Source organism: Necator americanus, chromosome V (assembly GCF_031761385.1).
Source record: "Necator americanus strain Aroian chromosome V, whole genome shotgun sequence".
Taxonomy (NCBI): domain Eukaryota; kingdom Metazoa; phylum Nematoda; class Chromadorea; order Rhabditida; family Ancylostomatidae; genus Necator; species Necator americanus.
The window spans coordinates 10,495,741-10,514,908 of NC_087375.1; the positions used below are offsets into that span (position 1 = coordinate 10,495,741).

The following is a 19,168-nucleotide window of genomic DNA, read 5'->3' on the forward strand; positions in this document are numbered from 1 at the left end:
TCGACTGTCTTTGAATCTTGTCATGTTGAAACGTAGTTTTTAACTGACGCATTGGTTATTAATTAATTACTTTATTATTATTAATTGATTAACGAAGGCGATAACGCCGAAACGTTAGCTGTTTTTTAATAAAGGAAGATCATTGCCAATTTTGGCTACAGCTCAAGAAAATCAATTAAAATCTATATTTAATGTCTTTTCTTTTTTATTTTTTTATTTTTTTCCGCTTTCTGTTCTATTATCTGGATTTGTTATCTTTTATACCATTATTATTTGAACAATGTTCTTGTTATTATTTTAATCTGAGGTAGTTGTATTTCTATGCTGTTCTGTTGTATCCTTATTTAAGTAAAGAAAAATTCGAAAATCCAGATCATTTAGCGTAATTTTGTTGTGCGCTCAAGACATTAAGTTCTCGAAATTTAACTACTACAGGCTAGAAATTATGCGATAATTGAGACTGAAACTTGCCTAAATTGAAAATTGCTAGAAAAAGTAATTAGCTTGTGAATTATCGCTGAACTGAACGTACTCCTTGCATAAGGTATAGAGGGAAAATTTTGGTCCTGAACAAATACCTACATAAAATTCCACAAAATATTTATGCTTTATTTCATTTCTTTTCGCTAACAAGGTATTCAGATCATATTCCTAAGGTAAACTATGAGGTTTGTCACGTTTTTGCTTTTTCCCGAGTTTTTTTCAAGATTTTCTAGACATTCCTCTATTTTCCTTTCCTGTTCTCGACCATCGATGTCACCTTTCCAATGGATCTGCAACTTTCACTAACTACTTCTGTACGGTTAACGCCTTCGTAAGTTTACCGTTCTTGAAAACGGATAGACAGAGAAATATTTGAAAAAAAAGTAAAAAATAGGATTTATCCGTGGTTCCACGTGACCTCTGTATTATTTAGTTAGTTCAAAAAATCCACCCACACAAAATCCAATCCAAACATTGTATTATATATGTTCAGGGGAATGGAATGTTTACTCTATAGATTCATTCATTCCTTTGTTTATTTACTCACGTTATTTTCAACTAACTAATCAAATATTTTCAGCACTATCCCTATACTATTAAAAGATCAAAAACCTCATTAATATAATCCCAAATATTGGTGTTTCTGAGTTCTAGGACCATCTAGAATCATTGGTGGATGTGAAAACAGTGGAAAAACTATATGATCAGCTTGAAAACACAAAAAACGTCATCGAAATAATCAAACAATGTTCACGCAACATTCCACAAAATCTTGAAAAGTCCATTTTTAGCTAGCGATTGATCTATGATTAGTGGAAAATTCAAAAATTCAAATGTTCATCCCACTGATTTATTCCTTATCGATTTTCAAAAGCTCATCCTACTAAGCTAATTTTTATCAAATTTTCTTAAAAGTATGGGGTTTATAGCGAGAAATACAACTCTTCTCCTCACTAAAACTGTTAAAATTCCACGCCGGATACCTTACCAACATCCGATACTTATCGAGGAAACCGAGAGTTGTTTTGGCTGCCAGCCAACGAAATCATGGATGTTTTTCTGTTTGTCCAATGTGTTCATTTCTCGTTTGTTGTTGTTGTGTGTGCGTTTGTGTAGTCTTCTAGCCGGCAGCGATGGTGGCGGTGTTCCTCAAAGGGATCTAAAAAAGCGGCACAGCTATGACTCGAAATGGCGCTTCCCTCGTCTAATTACATGCACCGTTGTCGATTACCAAATGAGATACGGTAGAAGTATAGTCGGTACCAGTTGGTACCGAGCTGCGCAGCTCTGGCCGCTTATGAGAAAGTCAGGAGGGCCGACGAGCGCGGTCGGGTTCGAACCGGACACGATGCGAACGGGAACGCAGATAAACGAGGACGATGAGAGGGGTCAGCTGAGGAGGGAATTGAGGTTAGCGTAGGTGAGGCGAAATCGGGATCTTTGGGTCACGACGGATACCACGACATTTTTTCCACTAAAAAAGGGAATTTTATCATTAATACTGTTAATATTAGTAATATTAATAATTACTAGAAATTTAAAAGTGAAATAATATCAAAAGTACCTTTTCCTTTTCTACTTCCTCTATGAAATATTTATTCTGATCTCTACCTCCTTATTGTTGTTCTTTTATCTCTTGTGAATGAATTAGGTAAACAAACAAAAACAACAAACAAACAAAATTCTTCTGCAAACATTAACTACATCAACTACTTGTGAGTGTACTGGAAACATCTGTTTATTGACATTAATCAGTTATTTTACAAAAATATATTTTATAATTTAAAATTTTCCTTTCTCTTGAAACACCTGCAGTAATTTATGGAAGAATCAAAAATCAAGTGCCTCACTGACGCCTTTTCTGGGGAGTTCCTGAAGAATTTCCTGTATGCTCGTGCATTTCGGTCTATGTTTACCATTATGACCTACAAATGAGATCTGTCGCATTATTCTAACAGTTTTCCAACTTTTTTCGTACTCCTTTCTTATTTCCGGGGGTTTCAGGATTTTTCTCTAGGATCAAGGCCTTTTAAACGAAAGATTATCGGTCTTCAGTGACATCAGTACTTAAGTAACAGTAGTTTCTCACAGGCAGGCAAAAAAATGAACTTCATACCACACGAAGCTTCTTCTATACAGTATGAATTTTCCAATAAAAAGAAAAAAATGTGAATGTTTTCATGAGCTCACGAAATCTTTTCGATTTAAATCTTTTGTTCCGTATATTCGTATATTTTACTTTACATTTTATACGTATGTTTTTTGATGCATAACGTTCCGTTTGGAAAGCACTCACTGTTCCGTTCATCGATGATCTGCCGGATGTAGAACGGTGGTGAACGGAGCAAAACAAATTAGGTTCTAAATACGTGCGGCCTCAATGAGCGCGAGAGAGGAACATGAAAGATTCGATGAAAAACATCGACTATTTCAAGAGAGTTTCGGAACAATAAAAAAAACAAGGAAAGTCCTAGAAATAAATTCCTAATGACATCACTTGTCCCAAACAGTCCTAGGACAAGTTCGAACACCGCACTCAATGAGGCGCTAAACTCGTTGGGGTTCTCTTTTCGATAGAAAGAAAAAAAGAAAGAAAAGAAAAAATAAGAAAAAATAGAAAATAAAATGAAAAACATAAATATAAATAATAATAATAATAGAAATGAAAAATAAAATAAGAAACTAGTGCTTAAAGAGGTGAAGATTATCAAAATTTTGAAGTGAATTGTGCATGAACTTCAAAGAACCCCAATCATTGCTCTCTTCCTGAAAACTGCAAGAGAAAAACCTATGAAGAGACTGAAAAACTATGGATATGCACTGTAGCGCTAGCGGATAAAGATTTCTTTGCCCAGAAAAAAACTATTGACCTGAAATCTTAATTGAAACCTTCACATTATCCTATGGACAGGATACTCAGTCGTAGTTCTATCAATGTAATTCCATTTTCTTTGTATCGTAACCCTATAAAAATTTTGAAAATCAACAAATACAGCTCTTAGGAATTCGGAAATCTCCACAGGAGTTAGACAGAACTAAAAAAATTTACGATCAAGAATTGAATTTTCCTATGTGTGGTACTACTTTATTCAGTCAAATACAAAATGGATAACCTAATTTGTTAGAAAAAAAAGTTTTGGTGGTAATGTAGTTAAAAATGTCGTTTAGATGATACTAAACACTTTGAAGGAAGTGTTCAAATATAGGAATAAACATCAATTTCAATAGTTAGTTTCAACAGCCAAAGAAAAAATTGTTGTTTATTGTTTATTGTTGGAAAAAACAATTCGCTAGAGAAGATAGTGTGTAAAAAGGCGGAGTATTTTAACGTTATTTCTTATATTTATCTATTAAACAGTGCTATTTGGTGTGATTTCATCGATTAACGTGAGATTCTGTGGCCCTATGATCAGACATCTCCTTGAAAATAAATTTGAGATCGTCCCAAGCCGGATTAACTTCCAAATTAATCTTAAAAATAACAATTTAATTGTAGAACGCACGTGTGCAGATCACGTGAAATCTGTTTTGCAGAGCGTACAAACTTCTACGTATCACATTTCCCTGCAAATCCCGAACATCAGCCGATCCTGCACCGTATTATCACAGCGATCACAAGTCCAGTAATCCACATCAAAGCGAGCTCCAACCAACTCAAGACACTTTCAGAATTTCAGCGATCATCTGCTAATTTCATCTGATCGTAGGTTGGGTTTAGCTGCCGGTTTCCTGTTCCTAAATTCCTGGAGATCAGCCGATCTTTTTGCTTCTCTAATTCTCTACCAAGGCTAGTTACCATCGTTGAGCATACGTGCGCGATGTTTTTTTTTATTTCCTCAATTTGCGATATTGCTCACTTCCTTCCTCTTCCTGCTTACTTCTTATGTTGTTTTGCCGTTCACGTGTGGGACTAAAAATAAGCATCTGGTTCTAACCACGTACGTGTCACTCCTCAATCAGGATAAACGTTCAGGGACATGTTATCCTTATAGCGAAGGATACATAGAGAAGCTTCCCACGGACGAGTTTCCTTCTTTGGTGGATCAAATCCCTTCGAATAAGAGCGCATTTAACCAGCACTATCGTCAAATTGTTTCAAACAGGACGAACCACATGGATTTGAGAGATCATAATAAGGATAAAGGATAAAGTTTCTGGCGTTAGTCAATTCGCTTGGGATGCGCCCCCACGTTCACTTCAATTCAGAATCGTTTGAGGTTTACGAACGTGTAGCTGGCCTATACAGTGACTTGGCGGTGGCTAGCCGACGGTTCAAGTCAGATGTTTTTATCCTCCCAGACAAAGCCTGGTACCAATTTATCGACGCCGGAGTGATCGTGATCGCAGGAAGCGGAACCTCTAACTGCTGCACTACACCCGCCCTTGAGAGGTTATACGTTGTTTTTTTTTTCAAAATTTGAGTTGCAACCAAGATTGCTTTTGATTTTTGCTAGGAGCTCACAATTAAGTGTATCACGCATTTTTTCTAAAAAAAAAACCAGATGGGCACAGATCCCCTCATATGAGTGTTACGGTCCTTTTAAAAAAGTCTTCTAAGATCGAGACGAGTGACATTTTGGCATGCTAATTGAAATTTTAGCGCTTAACCATGAATAAAAAGCGGTGAGATTGAATGTCTTCTCAAAATTGAATTCTAAATGGAATTTAACGGACTCCTTTTTTGTTAATTATTATTTTACTATATGTTTACTACTACCTCGTTTTACTTTTAGTTACTATATGTTAAGTAATCGGATATTTCATACCAATCCAAGTCTTTATGTCAGCTTTTATCCTTTATATAATATTTTATAACATTTTATGATAATTTAATTTAATATAATAACAAATAGTAGTCAAAATATTATTTATCTTATGATTTTTTTGTATTTTATTTATTTATTCAAGTCTGCTTGTCAGCTAAACTATTATAGCCTTCGTCATGGTTAGGAAAAGCCAGGGAAGTAAGCGACTTCTCTTCTCAAAACGCTGCTTCCGTCTAAGAAAAGCAATGAAAATCACTAATATATCGGCTAACAAATAACTAACAACTAAATAAATAATTTTAACAACATCTAACTACATGTTTACGAAATCAGAAACGTAATGTAGTAAGCAACTCAAGAACAACACCAGGGGCAGATTTTGTGGTATCGTGACGACTACGTTACTCTCCCCAGAAGTATGTCCAGGTCTCCTAACACATGTCAGAGGTTTTTTTGTTGTTGTTTTTTTGAATGAGTAATGTTAATCTGTCCGAATTCAACATTTAACAGCGATAATCTTTTCTACAGGTCACGAAAATGAATAAAAACCTCTAAAGTTGGAAGTGCCAGTGAGATATGATCAAAACGCTGAGATTCACATTCGAACGAGACGTTTAATGTTTGGATATTAATGTACAAAGATCCCACTGCTAGCGAGAACATTAATCGTTAAAACCATTAAAAGGATAAAGCTCTCGTATCAATCCGCTTGGAATGCTCCTCCACGTTCACCTCAATTCAGAATCCTTTCAGATTCACGAACGTGTAACTGGCCAATACAACGGAGTGGGGAGGCTAGCTGATGTGTTAAATCAGTGTTTTTATCCTCTCAGACAAGTCTGACATCAATTCTTCGACCCAAGAGCGATGAAACAGTTGGCTGGCATCAGGCTGGCTTCGAACCATCGACGGCTCAATCACTCCTGGACCTCTTACCGACTGCGCTACACCGCGTCATCACGGCTAATTTTATTAATGAGCAACTTGAAGTTGGATGGCCTGACTGCTTCTTCGTTCAGTAATTTACCGCGGCAAGTTTTCTAAGACATCTGCGACTATGCGGTAGTTGAGAATTCCGCGAAAATTCTGTGTTCGTAGGGTCTCTAGCGGTGCTTGCCCTCCTAGAGCTGCTGCGTCTCGGATCAATAAGTCTGTCGGCGTCAATTTGTCGAAGTTCTTCGAAAGTACTTCTGAGGATTACGGTAAATTGAATTATCGCACACTGGTGTGAAGTTCAGATTTGGGACTACTGTCGGGTAGAGCAGACAATAGAGTGCCGGGATATCCGACGCATATTAGAAACGGGGGGTTGCTCATTCGAAATGGAAAGAGTGAAAACGACAAACCTTCCTGAAAAAAGGCTGTTACGGTAACAGGCAAGGCTCACAGCTATTCTTAGTACTGTAACTGTGGAGGGTACATTCAGATATAGTTGATCAAAGTATATGTATTGGTTCCGTCAAACTGCAGCAGGATTCGGTGTAATGTGAACACTATGTATTTCACGAGCAACGATCCAGAAAAACTAGAATTCTGGAAATTTACAAAATCCAAAGTATTCTGATTCTGGAGATCTCCAGAATTCCAAGAGTTTTCTTCAAGCTTTCAAGAAATCACGTTCTTTTGACTTATGTGATTCTTTCGTTAATTCTACTATGGCAGATACAACCTACCAATGTCGAAGAATTTTCAAAAAAAGGATCAAATCTATTCTTTCAGTTCACCTCAAATTTGGGTGGATGGCGAATTTCATCTTTCTAGGATTTATAGCTTCAATTTTATTATATTTAGAATTTATGGTTCTAGATTTAGGCATTGTTTTCTTGGATTTACAATTTACATGCGCATTCCTAAAAATTGAAACTTTCCTTGAGGATGAATTTTTCAAACGTTCATTCCATTCTTAAGATCTGAAATCTTAAAAGCCATCCCACTCTCCTTCTTAGAATGAAAATTCAAGGAAAAATCTCGACAATGTTTTTCCCCATAAGAGTGAAATCTAAGCTTTCCCTGAGAGTTTTTCGCTTTTCTAAATCTGTTACACAGGAAGGCTCGTCTTTACGATCGGGAAACAAATCTTATTTCAATAAGACAATAAACAAATCTTATTCCAACAAGATTTCTTTCCTGACCGCAAAAATAAACTAATTTATGGGTTACAGATATTCTCTATAAGCTTTCCAAAAACAAAAAGCATATTTTAAGGCGAGCAGAAGAATGGAGATCTACGAGCCTTTGGTCGCAACGCTCTGTTGTGAACGTCAACACGCGTGCAGCATACACTGACAGCAGAAAACGCAAAAAACTCGGTGATTTTCGATTTGTTGCTTTGTGCTTGCATTTGATTAATGTAAATGTATGTAAAATGGGACTGACTGGAAATTCAAACGATAATTTATTTCTTTGCTGTTTGTTTTTTTTTGGAATCCTAAAAGAATTAGGGCATTTAACAGTTCTGAGCAAGAGCACAATAACGACAAGATACTCCCACTCGTCGATGGTTCGAAGCCAACGTGATGCCACAATGACAAGATAGTCTCATGACTTTTTCCTCAACACAGGTGCTGAGGAGGAAAAATTTATAGCGGTTTATCTCCACATAATTTGTGGATATTTGTTATTAAAAAAGGCGAAGACCGTTGAGGCACCTCTTACTCAGATTAGAGTTGAAAAGGAAAATTGTCAAAAAGAAGCTATATTACTCAGAAAAAAATTCTTTGAGCTAACCAAATTGATCTCGTATATCCTCCATACGGCGTACACCTTACCCTCTGGATACATAGGGTAATGTACAGGATATGATTTGACAAATGGTACTCGTATTATGTGAACTCTAGATATTCTCAAGTATAAAAATTGTGGATCAAGTTTAAATTTAAATTAAAGAAATTGGGATCTAACTTCCTCAAGCAAAAAACTACTGTGAGAAGTTTTCTAGTCTTCTTCTTCTCAGCTGACTTTTGATTGCATCCAACAAATGGAATACTTAAAGGCATCACCCCAAGAATCTGAGGTGGTACGGATTTCAGGTGGAGTATTCGCATACGGGATGGTAGGTTATGGAGAGGGGGTGATTCCGTCCATTTCTTCTTAATTGCCGTAAAAGACGGTCAGGAAGATGCGGCGCGTGCGCAAGGCTGGCGCGCTCCAGTCGAACTCCTTGTAGAAAATAGTGCGCCGAAGCCGTATCGTCTGGACCGTTTTTTACGGCAATTAGGAAGAAATGGACAGAATCACCCACCTCTCCATAATCTACTATCCCGTATACGAATACTCCACCTAAAATCCGTACCGCCTCAGATTGGTAGGGTGATGCCTTTAACGCCAGACACTTTATCTTTTATCCTTAGTGAATTTATTGGCAACGCAGCAGATTGATCAGGTAATCAATATCAAAAATCAGGTAATCAATATCAAATGAAAAATCATGTCAAATATATTGTTCCATGTTCCAAACTCATTGTGGAGAATTCTTGAAAACAGTTTCCCATTTATTACCTGTGAATCTACTTATTTATTGATTTATTCATCTACCATTTCATTTACCTATTCGCTCATTCATTCATTCGTTCATTGATTACGCCAAATATTTATCCATTAACTCATTTCTCTACAGGAAATAACACGACGGGTTGAAATCACCTTGGGAAAAAAAACAAATGAATGATCGCACGACTAGCTGTGCTTCTTTAATTTTTCCGATCGATTGTTAATGTAATAAATTGATGAAATCCATATGAATTTTCAACTTCTATGAAGAAAAAACTCCTATGTTTTAAAAACCTTTCAGGGAAAAATGCGGAAATTTTAGATATGTTAACCAACTCATGTTCGGATAGGACTTGTTGCGCTTCATTAGTCTCATTCATACTGTGCATCTTTCCATTACGATGGCAAAACCAGGAAGGAATATACAAGCTTTGTTGACGCTAAGGAATTATAGATCTCAGTTGTGAACGAACGAACATTCGTTGTCAACATCATCACGATGCTGGATGTTTGACCACATGCAAGCGAAGCACGTCGTCACATCAAGAAACATTTACAGAAAATATCGGCAAAGCAAATTTTGGTAGTAAGGGAATGAAAATGTGTTATAGCAAAGGTTCAGGAAAGAAGTCATGGTTGACGTTTCATCTTGAAAGAACGCGAGATTAGAAACAAGGATAACTCAAGTTTTTTGAAATTTAATTTGTGCATTCACGTACATGACAAAGTGACATTTGGATGGTCCATAAAAACTAATTAGGGGTAAAAATATGACATCATATGGGATGGCACACATACACATCTGTCTATTCAATTTGGCTCATAGAATAGTGAATGAATAATGAAGAGGAGTATTGAGGGATCACTAAGTGAAAATTTCCTCAACGGAAAAGTAATGAATAAAAGAGAGGCTAGCATTCAGATGAGGATATTTTAGTTGCTATATCCCGAGTTCAAAATTGCTCCGAAGTACCGCTTGGATTGCAAGAGGAGAAAAACTACAAAAAAAAAGGAATGCGGATGAAAAAGAGGAAGATGGAAGATTTAGCCGAGAAAAGGAGAATAGGATACGAAAAAAAAGTGAAGAACCACGGAGTTAAAGCAAACGAATCTATGAACATGCGTAGTCCCGACGTCACTTTCATTTATCTGCGAGAAACCGTCCCTGGAAAGTACGAGATGAAGCGATGAAAAGTCATCCGGTAAGGGAAATTCTGATTTAAGGAGAATTATGAGCTAAGGTAGTAGAGTATTATCTTGGAAAAAGGGCAGATAGAAAGAGGTACATGTGGAGAACCGTATGAGTATAAGTACTGACCTCATTTTCCTCATGAACTGTGGTAGGGAGGAGAGGAAGGATCGTGATCGTGAAAATCGCCCTTAACCCAATCCCCTTCTGAGCCTTTGAAAATTTATTATTTAAGTTTAACTACGTGTGATTCTCGGTCAGTTTCAAAAATAAAATCAGTACGCTCATTCAATGCGAAAGAAAAAACGAATAAACAAGTTTTCACATTCTGTTTACTATAAGTTTCATGGCATCTATTTTTAAATAAGGCCTTTTATGTAAGAAATAAAAATTTCAAATAGGTTAATAGGGGAATTGCAGAAGTAAAAATTTGCTACCCTGAGAAATGGTAGATACTTGCAGCAGCGTCCGGAATAATTTCCTACGGATTTAATAAGGTGGGAAAAGCGCTATTATGTCAAAAAGTTGTGGGTTTTTTTTTTCTGGCTTAGAAAATTGTGCTATTCTTTTTTCAAAAATTGAACTAAAAGCAGCAATAGAGTATGAATTTGAAGAAAATATAGCAGATAATTTTGTTAAACCAAAACCTTTCAAAGTGAAGGACTAGAGAAATCGTGCGGTAATGGTCTTTTTCCGGTGTTAAAATTCACAGAAAAATACGTTTGAACAAAAAAATGTGTCCTTTGGATAAAAAAAAAACTAGAGGATACTCAGGTTGAAAATAAAATCAGAGAATATTTCTCGAGAAAAGGAAAACAGTCCCGCGAAGCTTATTATATCCTTGTTCCAGCCTTCTCTTCTATTCCTCTCTAATCTAATTTGTCAATTCAGGACTTTCTTTCTAATTCACTAGTTCATTGTAATCATTTGAGTGATCAATATGCATCCAATGAATAGAAAATGAAAAGATCGTGGGTACATGCGGAGCGCAGCATTCCTTATGCCGTTGCAAGGACACCGAACCCGTTGCACGCAAGCCGTTTCTCTGCGTCCACCCTAGTCCCGTGCTATTTCGCCGTTCATTATCTTATTAACTATGCGTCACTAAGGTCGCGAACGACACGAACTGGTACGCGATGCACCCGTGAGGTCAGTGGGGCAGCTGTGCCGGTGATCCGCGTGCGCGCGTCGTCCACTCCGTTCCGGGGTTCGCGCGTTCGCTTTCGCCGTCGTCATTGAGAGTTCTTTTTTTGTCGGCCCGCAGTCCTGGCACTCCGCCAACGAACAGTTGGTCCCCGTCCAAAGCGGCCACGCCACTGCTTTTTGAATCCACGCGTCCACTACGATGACTATGGTTAAGGTCACCGTACCAGTTACCGTATGTCACCGAGATGGTAAGAAATCATCATCGACATTCTGTGTGGAAAAAAATCACATCGCACTGGGATATGTAATGTCTTATAGCTGCCAAAGAAACGTACCGTAAGGGAGCGAGTAGGAGGGGGACCAAACGATTAGAAATCGCTAAAAATACGGGAATTAAGGAGGGAAAAAGAGCGAAAGTAAACAAAGGACAAAGGAACGAGAATGCGTTAAAATCCGAAGAAAAAACATCGTTAAAAGGAGGTAAGGTTGTACAGTATCTGTGGAAAGCTGCTGGTTTTATTCGCTTACTGTCAAAAAATAAAAAATAATGATAATAAAATAAAACTAAAATGAAAAATAGGGAAAAGAATTCTTCTTCGCTACAAAATCGATTTCCTAATTGTCGCTGTCGCCTAAAAACGCTCAAAATTCTCAAGCTGCTTAAAAAAGATTAAAGAGAGAGAATGGTTTGTGCTAAAAAGGCCCACCTACAACACTGCTACTAATTTGTACCGCTATTTTGTGTCCCAAAATTCGTCCCCTATGGATTAATCCGTTGCAAACCGTCGGGATTTTTTGAAGTGGGCAAAATTAAATTTTGAAAATACCAATACCAAAAACACGAAAGTAGATGAGTTGCTGATTTCAAATATACTTCGAGAATTTACTTTTGACAAGTGTATGACTCGAAAATGGGCAAAGTTTCCTCAAGCCTCGTTAATTACTTTCACACCTCCGCAATCCTGCCATTGGCATACACGGATATATCTATATCACGGATATATCTCCATGGAAGGAAGGGCTGTTCATAGGATCTGCGCTTATTTCTCAAAATTAGACGAAATATTCATTATATTCGTAATCGGGAGGTTATTTAGAGCATTTTGGTGCCCCACATCATATGTTGGTTCGAAATTTCCATTCTCTTCAGAAATTCACGAAAGTGCTCCATCGAAGGTTAATAAAAAGCCATACTTTCCAAGCTGTAAAAAACCTACTTAGAAATCTTTCAGTGGACAACTTGCACTTGACAATAGTTCATATTGTAAGCTTCTAGCTTTGAAAATGTCTAGTTTTTCCAGTGTCAAACTTACAACATTACTCTATTTCGTTATTTGGCCCAATTTTGCAGCAATTTTTTTAAACAGCTGTCAACGGCTTAAAATGAACGCTTAAGTCTTGCGATTCAGTACTTGCCTAGAACTCTTCTTCCTTTACGAGAAGTGAATTAGGCGCTAACATTGGATGACAGCTGGTCATGGTTTTCGAGTGACCAAATTGGAGAAAATTTCGTCTGTTTTCACAAAACAGAAATTTTTACGCCTCTATGAATTTTTTCAGTACCTCAAATACCCAGTTCTTCTCACAAAAAGACGCTCTTTCGAATGATGTTGAATTCACTTTTATTTACAAACTTCAAAATTTCAACACTGACTCCGCCCGCTTATAGAGCAGGCGATATTCTATAGCTGGAATGGTTATCGCGGCCCAGGCATGGTCTGCCAGGCATCTCACACCTTCGATAGGTGACTCCTCTGCCGATTCGGCGTCACAGAGAGACAATAATGTTTGAACATAAATGAATCCGTCCGAATCCGACGGATTTTGGGACACAAGTTAGTAGCTGCGAAATGAACCACTAGGAAGGCACCATTACGCAAATTTGAAGAAGAAACTATGGGAAACAACCTCCAAAAAGAAAAAAGCCAATATAGTGCTTTTCCTCAATTACCCTAAAATCCCATAGAAAAAGAAATCCTTTCTGCGGGAAGACGCATGCTTTTTGTTACCCCCACTTTTTTTTTGCTTGGCAGTGGTTTTCTAGTGAGTTTTTTTTTTAACAGCAAACATAAATGACAAGAACAACCAAGTTTATACAATTTACTGGTAGCGCTCAGTTGGTTAAGCGGACTTATCCGTACGATTTTAGGGCACCGTATATTTGACAATAGGTTGTAATTGAAACTAGATTTTTATTGCTCAGTCAACTCGTTACATCCAAAATATTCCGTTTTTCTGCTTCTTTTCTGCTGCTTTCAATATTTTTTTTTCAACGAGGCGACTGCAGAGTAGTCACTAAGAGGTTCCGTCGGCTGTCGGTCGAAAGTTCGAAACCACATTAGGGCGAACCGAGCCTTTCTGCCTTCGGGGGTCGATAAACCAGACTCCTCGTGGAGGATGAAAACACTCAGTTGATACATCGAGTGGGCCCCGCAAGTCATTGTATAGGCTGAAATCGCGTTCGTAAACCTAAACCGATTTTGAATTAAAGTCGAACGCGTTGGCGCATCCCAAGTGGATTGATTAACGCCAGGCACTTTATCCTTTATCCGTTACTTCTTCAGTGTTTACTGTAGGATGTGGTGATATTCTAAGTGAGAGGACTTACATACATTGGTTCTTCTGTATGGAAAATTTTTTTTCAAAATATCCTAGAGGCACTTTACAACAGCTTTCGCTTAAAAGCTTTAGAGCGTAAAACTTAATGTTTTCCATGTGACTTCCAGACGATGGAAATTCTTATTCTACAGTACATACGTATGTACAAATCAGAACTGAGACGTAATTTTAAATCTGAATATTATCTGATAATATGAATAAATTTGAAATATCAAATAAAAGTGTTTCACATCTTAATAAAAAGCTCATGATTTTTTTGTTGAATAAATCCTTTAAGTTGTAGATTCTTTAAAATCGAAACTTCCAGATTTTTTTTTGCTATGAATATGTGCATGGAAGTGAGAGCAATAAAAAAATTCACCCAATTCCAATCTCAGTTTTGAGAGAGTAGTTAGGAATTGTTCTTTTTTCTCAACATCTGTCTAAAAAAACAGTCCATTCGAATTGTGACCAATTCACTATCTTATCTAAACAAGAAATCACGGCGATTTTCAGCAGAGCGCTAAGTAAAAATCCTTTTATTTCTTAACAAATAAGTGGGTTTGATAACGAAAAGCGTTATTATATTTCTCCGCTATCGATACATATATAATAAAAATGTTCTTTCGTGATTGTTCTGCAGTGAAAACCTTATGGGAGCCTTTTGGATGTTTTCCGTGTGCTACCCTTCTTAAGGACGTCAGTAGTTGGATTTCGAACAGGTTGATAGTTGAATGGGTTTTGCATCCGGTGACGTATGTTACACTTCAATTCTAACGCTCTGTGAGTTCTCTCTGCATATGTTTACACAAATGTACTGTAGTATGTTTATTTACGATATTTCGGTAACAAAAACATCACTTAGACATAAAAACAGCATTTAAATCAACAATGTCAATGTTATGGATCAACAGTGAGAAAGAAAACTTCCGTCAATAATTTGACTGCCAACATTTAGGGGTGTATTAATGACAAAAAATAAACTTTTAAAAAGTTTTACTAGTTTACTTTTTAGTCGGAATGAGTTACTTCTTTACTGATCACTCACAGAAGAGAATAAACTCAATTTCTTTCATAAAATGTCAGAGTTTAGACGAGCGGCGTTCGCACATCCACTAATAACGGAATCCAAGGATTTCACAGAGAAACAATGAAAATTTGAATCCATCTATTATCAGGAATCCTCCCGGTACCCATATAATTTCTGCTGAACATGGAATCGCGCAAATCTCTGCCCCTGAGTTTAAGTCACTCCCCAATCTGGGGTGGTGCGGGTCCCAAGTGGGCTATGCCTATACGGGGACATAAGATGATGGAGAAGAAGATGATTCCGTCCATTTCTTCCAAATTTCCGTAAAAAGGCCCGAAAGATGCGGCTTCGACCGTTTCGGGGCGCCATTTTCTACAACGAGTTCGGTTGGAGCGCGCCTGCCTTGTGCACGCGCCGCATCTACCGGACCGTTTTTTGCGGCAATTAGTAAGAAATGGACGGGAACACCTTCTTCACCGTAATCTACGACCTCGTATAGGCATTACCCACCTGAAATCCACACTAGCCCAGATTCGTGGTGTGATGCCTTTAGGCGCTACTTCGTGGTGTTCCCTGGTCAAAACGCACGTGCAGGTGACAGACTGATTAGGTTCGTTCCAGGATAACAATAAAGCCGTAAATGATCCGTAATACCTGTCATCACGTGGACCTTCTGGCAGTCAAAATCTCATGACTTGATTGATCCGTTTTCAAGGAAAATCTCCAGATACCGTAAAGTGTCTATTAGGGTACTGTTCCCTTCCTGAATACGTTCAATGCGTTGGTATTTGACGACATGACAGCTTAAGTTATATAATTTATATGAATCGATCAATTTCAGGAAATTTTTTTCTTGTTAATTTATTACTATCTTTTTATTTATGACATTTACACTGCTGAAAGCCAACTAGTAATTCGCAAAAATGATACATTTCATTGCTTCAATTCTCCCACTGAACTCTTCTTCCAGGTGAGTGTCCGATCACCTAGTCATGTATGTACAATAGAATGCGTCAGGTTATTTCTCGAACTTTCTTCTGGATTTAGTGGATTTTGGTGTTGTGGAATTTTCGTGTCAGGTACTTCTGCAACGTTCAAGACCTTTTTCCTATAATTCCCAGAAGCAGCATTGTTCAGCGATATTGTTGTTCATAGAGTTATTGTCCTAATTCCCTTATTTATAGGTCTTCTGGTCGATAAGTGGTTAAGATAATTGTAACAATGATTACCTTTTATGCGAAGAAATTCAATTCAAAAAAGTAAGCGAGAAAACCTGTAGTTCCCCAGGGATATGACGCAACGATTTTTTAGAGCATTCTGCGGCAGCATCAACTTAATTATGGCGAAAGGAACCAACAACGTTGTCTAGACATCTGCTGTCGTTTTCCAGATTATCGTTGTGAGATTTCTTTGGAAAGAGAAGAAGAAGAGGAGGGGGACAACGAAAAAGCTGAGGTTTTTCACGAAATGCAGCCGCTTTTTGAAGGAATCAGCTGGGGAAATTTCAAGCTGCAGGGCCGCCCGTACTCGACTTACAGTGAGTAAGAAAAAACTGTTGGGAAAAAAACAGTCCCACGTTTTCTCTCCTCTATTTATGGCGTTAGCTTTGAGTGTATTCTATCAAATAAATAAGTCACTGACTACTGAAGTTGTTTATATACATAGTATCGAATCAGTTAACAACAACCAATCTTGTGGTTGCAGAAAATAACTTTTTGTTATTTGAACACATTCGTTTTTACTGTAATTCCTGGTATAAAAGACCGCTTTGTGTTGTCAGGACGATTTTCAATGTCTTGATATGAAAATGAGAGATTTTTTTTCGTGGATTCAGTTTTCGATTATCGAGTTGTTTCGAATATCTTTTTGGAAGACATATGCATGCTTATCTGTACCAACGAATGTATGGAATCAAAATTATTTTTTTTCCCGGACTTAAGACCGGTTACAGAGTCTTGGGAAGTTAGAGAATGTACATTGGAAGAGCTGAAAGTCTTCAAACCTCATCACCCGGTTGAAAAAATTTTATGCTGGTTACTGCATACACGGAATTTTTATCTGGATTTATATGGTCGACATAAAATCATATTGCAACATAAAATCTTCAACTGCTAATATTGAAGTTTTTTTCTCCCAAATAAAAAAAAAGACATATTTGCACAAATAACCAATATTATGTACGAGTTGCTCAATACGTGTAAAATCCCTGTCTAGTTTTTCGGCCGAGTTTCCCCTCAGAAACAAGTTTCTCCAGCAATGGAATCGGAGCAAACCGTGTGTCGTCGGGCATCGATTCACGCCATACTGAAAAAAAAAAACAATTGGGTCTCTGTGAGGGATTGCCCAACGAAGTTACCAAAACAGCTCCTAACCCTGCATCACGTTCGCAATCGTGTCGAGACCCACGTAATCGCAGAGAGATAGTGGTCCCATTGGGCATGCTGTACCGTGGCACATGGCTGAAAAATGGTAGATATTAGATACACATTCGTAATAAACGACCATCGAGATGACGAGATTAAGGAACAAATTTTAAGAATCAATACTTATTGATGTCCCACGCGAAATTACTACACCATCAGTACTGCAATACTAGCTCAACAAAACTTACATAAATAGTGTCGATACAAAGAAAAAAGAAGCTGAGCCCTCCCTCAACAGATATATTTGCGTTTTGGATGATAATTACCTAATAATTAATTAATGATGAAATGAATAATCTGTGCCATCCTTCGCCAACAGTGCTATTCAACACTATTTAGCTGACTCCCTTTCTCAAATTCGGTGCGATGAGACTTCGTTATGGGACCTACACGGTCGACGGATAAACTTTTCCAGTGGTAAAACGACGAGTGACTTTGTGTTTCCACAGTGCTGACTGATGCATTTACCCTCGAACAAATTTTTATTGGAGAGTAGTGTATCCGTAATATCGTAATAAACGTAGTAACATAATAGTATATCCAGTCCGGATTCATTTTTCCGCGAAAGCCCGTTTATAAAACCGAATAATTAGTATTAGATACGGGCCGTGATCTCCCTTTAGCGCCCGATTGTGGAACGTCTGCAGCTTCTACGTTGGCTTGACACTGCAGTAACAACTCCGCAAGCATTCGACAACGGAACGCAGGACGGAAGTGATCCAAACCCGCATCCAATACAATTATCCTTACTAAGATAAGTGCGACTGAAATTGAAACATCGGCGAGTTTTTCTTCCAATTGTCCTACCCAGGATTACTTGGTTGGCTGGGGAACCTATCTACTTCTTGGATAAACGTTTCCAACGATATTACGAGTAGGCGTGTCTTTCCACTGCGTGGTAGATTTATCCGTAGGCGAATAGCAATCAATATATCCCACGGGGGCCATTTATCTGGCGACGTACGTTTATCCAGTGGACTAGACGATATTGGATAAACACACGCTGGTATATAGAGGCACAGTTGCTTTTATTGCCGTATTACTGTATAACGTTGCACAGGTTCTAATACATACATTTGCGACAGTCATATCATAATATTATTGCTTACTTAACATAATTTCTTCCTGGGACCGCCAAAAGTTTTCACTGCGCATGTCCTGATAATTCCTTTCAATTAAAGGAGTTGGTAGATTACGGCACTGTACCTGCATCTATATCCTCTTTGGTGGCATCTCCGCGCTCGAGCATTCGTATACTGTCGATAAGGTACGGCACAAGCAACCGATTCACAATAAAGCCTGGGGTATCCTTAAGGAAATCCTTCAAATCCAAATAGATGAACAAGAATCAGACTATCATAGTGCGACTACGAACATTGCAAGAAACTGGCCGCTTGCCAAGTTTTTTACAGAACTCTAGCAGTTTCGCATGTGTTTCTTCCGAAGTATCCGGTGATCGGACCACCTCTACAAGTTTCATCACTGGCACCGGATTGAAGAAATGTAAACCGGCGAATCGGGAATGATCTTGAATGGATGGAAGTAGATCGATTAGACGTATCGATGATGTGTTCGTAATTAGAAGGGCATCTCTGGAAGATTGCAGTTGTATGAGGAGCATGCGGAAAACTTCTCCTTTATTTTCTCATTTCTTTTTTTTCTTATTTTCTCTCAATAATACCACCGACTGATAATCCGAAAGAACTCACTGTGGACAATATTTCTGAGCTTCTAGAAAGATCTTATGCTTGACTTCTTTTTTCTCCACGACAGCTTCAATGATATAATCAGCGTCAGTAACTGCACTTTGAATATCCGTGCAAAGTTCGAGATGTTTCATTTGAGCGTTGACTGCTTCGGAAATGTTTTCTTTGTCCTAAATCTACCGGATTAGGACGAAAGCTCCGTTGTAGTTCACAGAAGATGTTAGTTGACATAAGAGAAATAATTTATTATTGAGCGGGGAAGTCTAGAATAATAAATCCCCCACCATAATCTTCGGGAATATCAAAATCAAATTTTCAACATTCTTCTTCGCTTACCT

General features: G+C 37.8%; 1 protein-coding gene across 1 annotated transcript in view; it reads right to left on the minus strand.

Moving 5' to 3' along the window:
* Positions 1-16,889: 16,889 nt before the first annotated feature.
* The window catches only part of RB195_013494 (uncharacterized protein), a gene marked incomplete at both ends in the record, with an annotated part of 4,426 nt that continues 2,147 nt past the window's right edge, over positions 16,890-19,168 (minus strand). The window contains 5 exons of the mRNA XM_064203336.1: positions 16,890-17,005; positions 17,074-17,160; positions 18,331-18,433; positions 18,500-18,716; positions 18,834-19,000. Coding sequence (XP_064059217.1) covers positions 16,890-17,005; positions 17,074-17,160; positions 18,331-18,433; positions 18,500-18,716; positions 18,834-19,000 — 690 coding nt within the window. The remainder of the gene's footprint in view (positions 17,006-17,073; positions 17,161-18,330; positions 18,434-18,499; positions 18,717-18,833; positions 19,001-19,168) is intronic.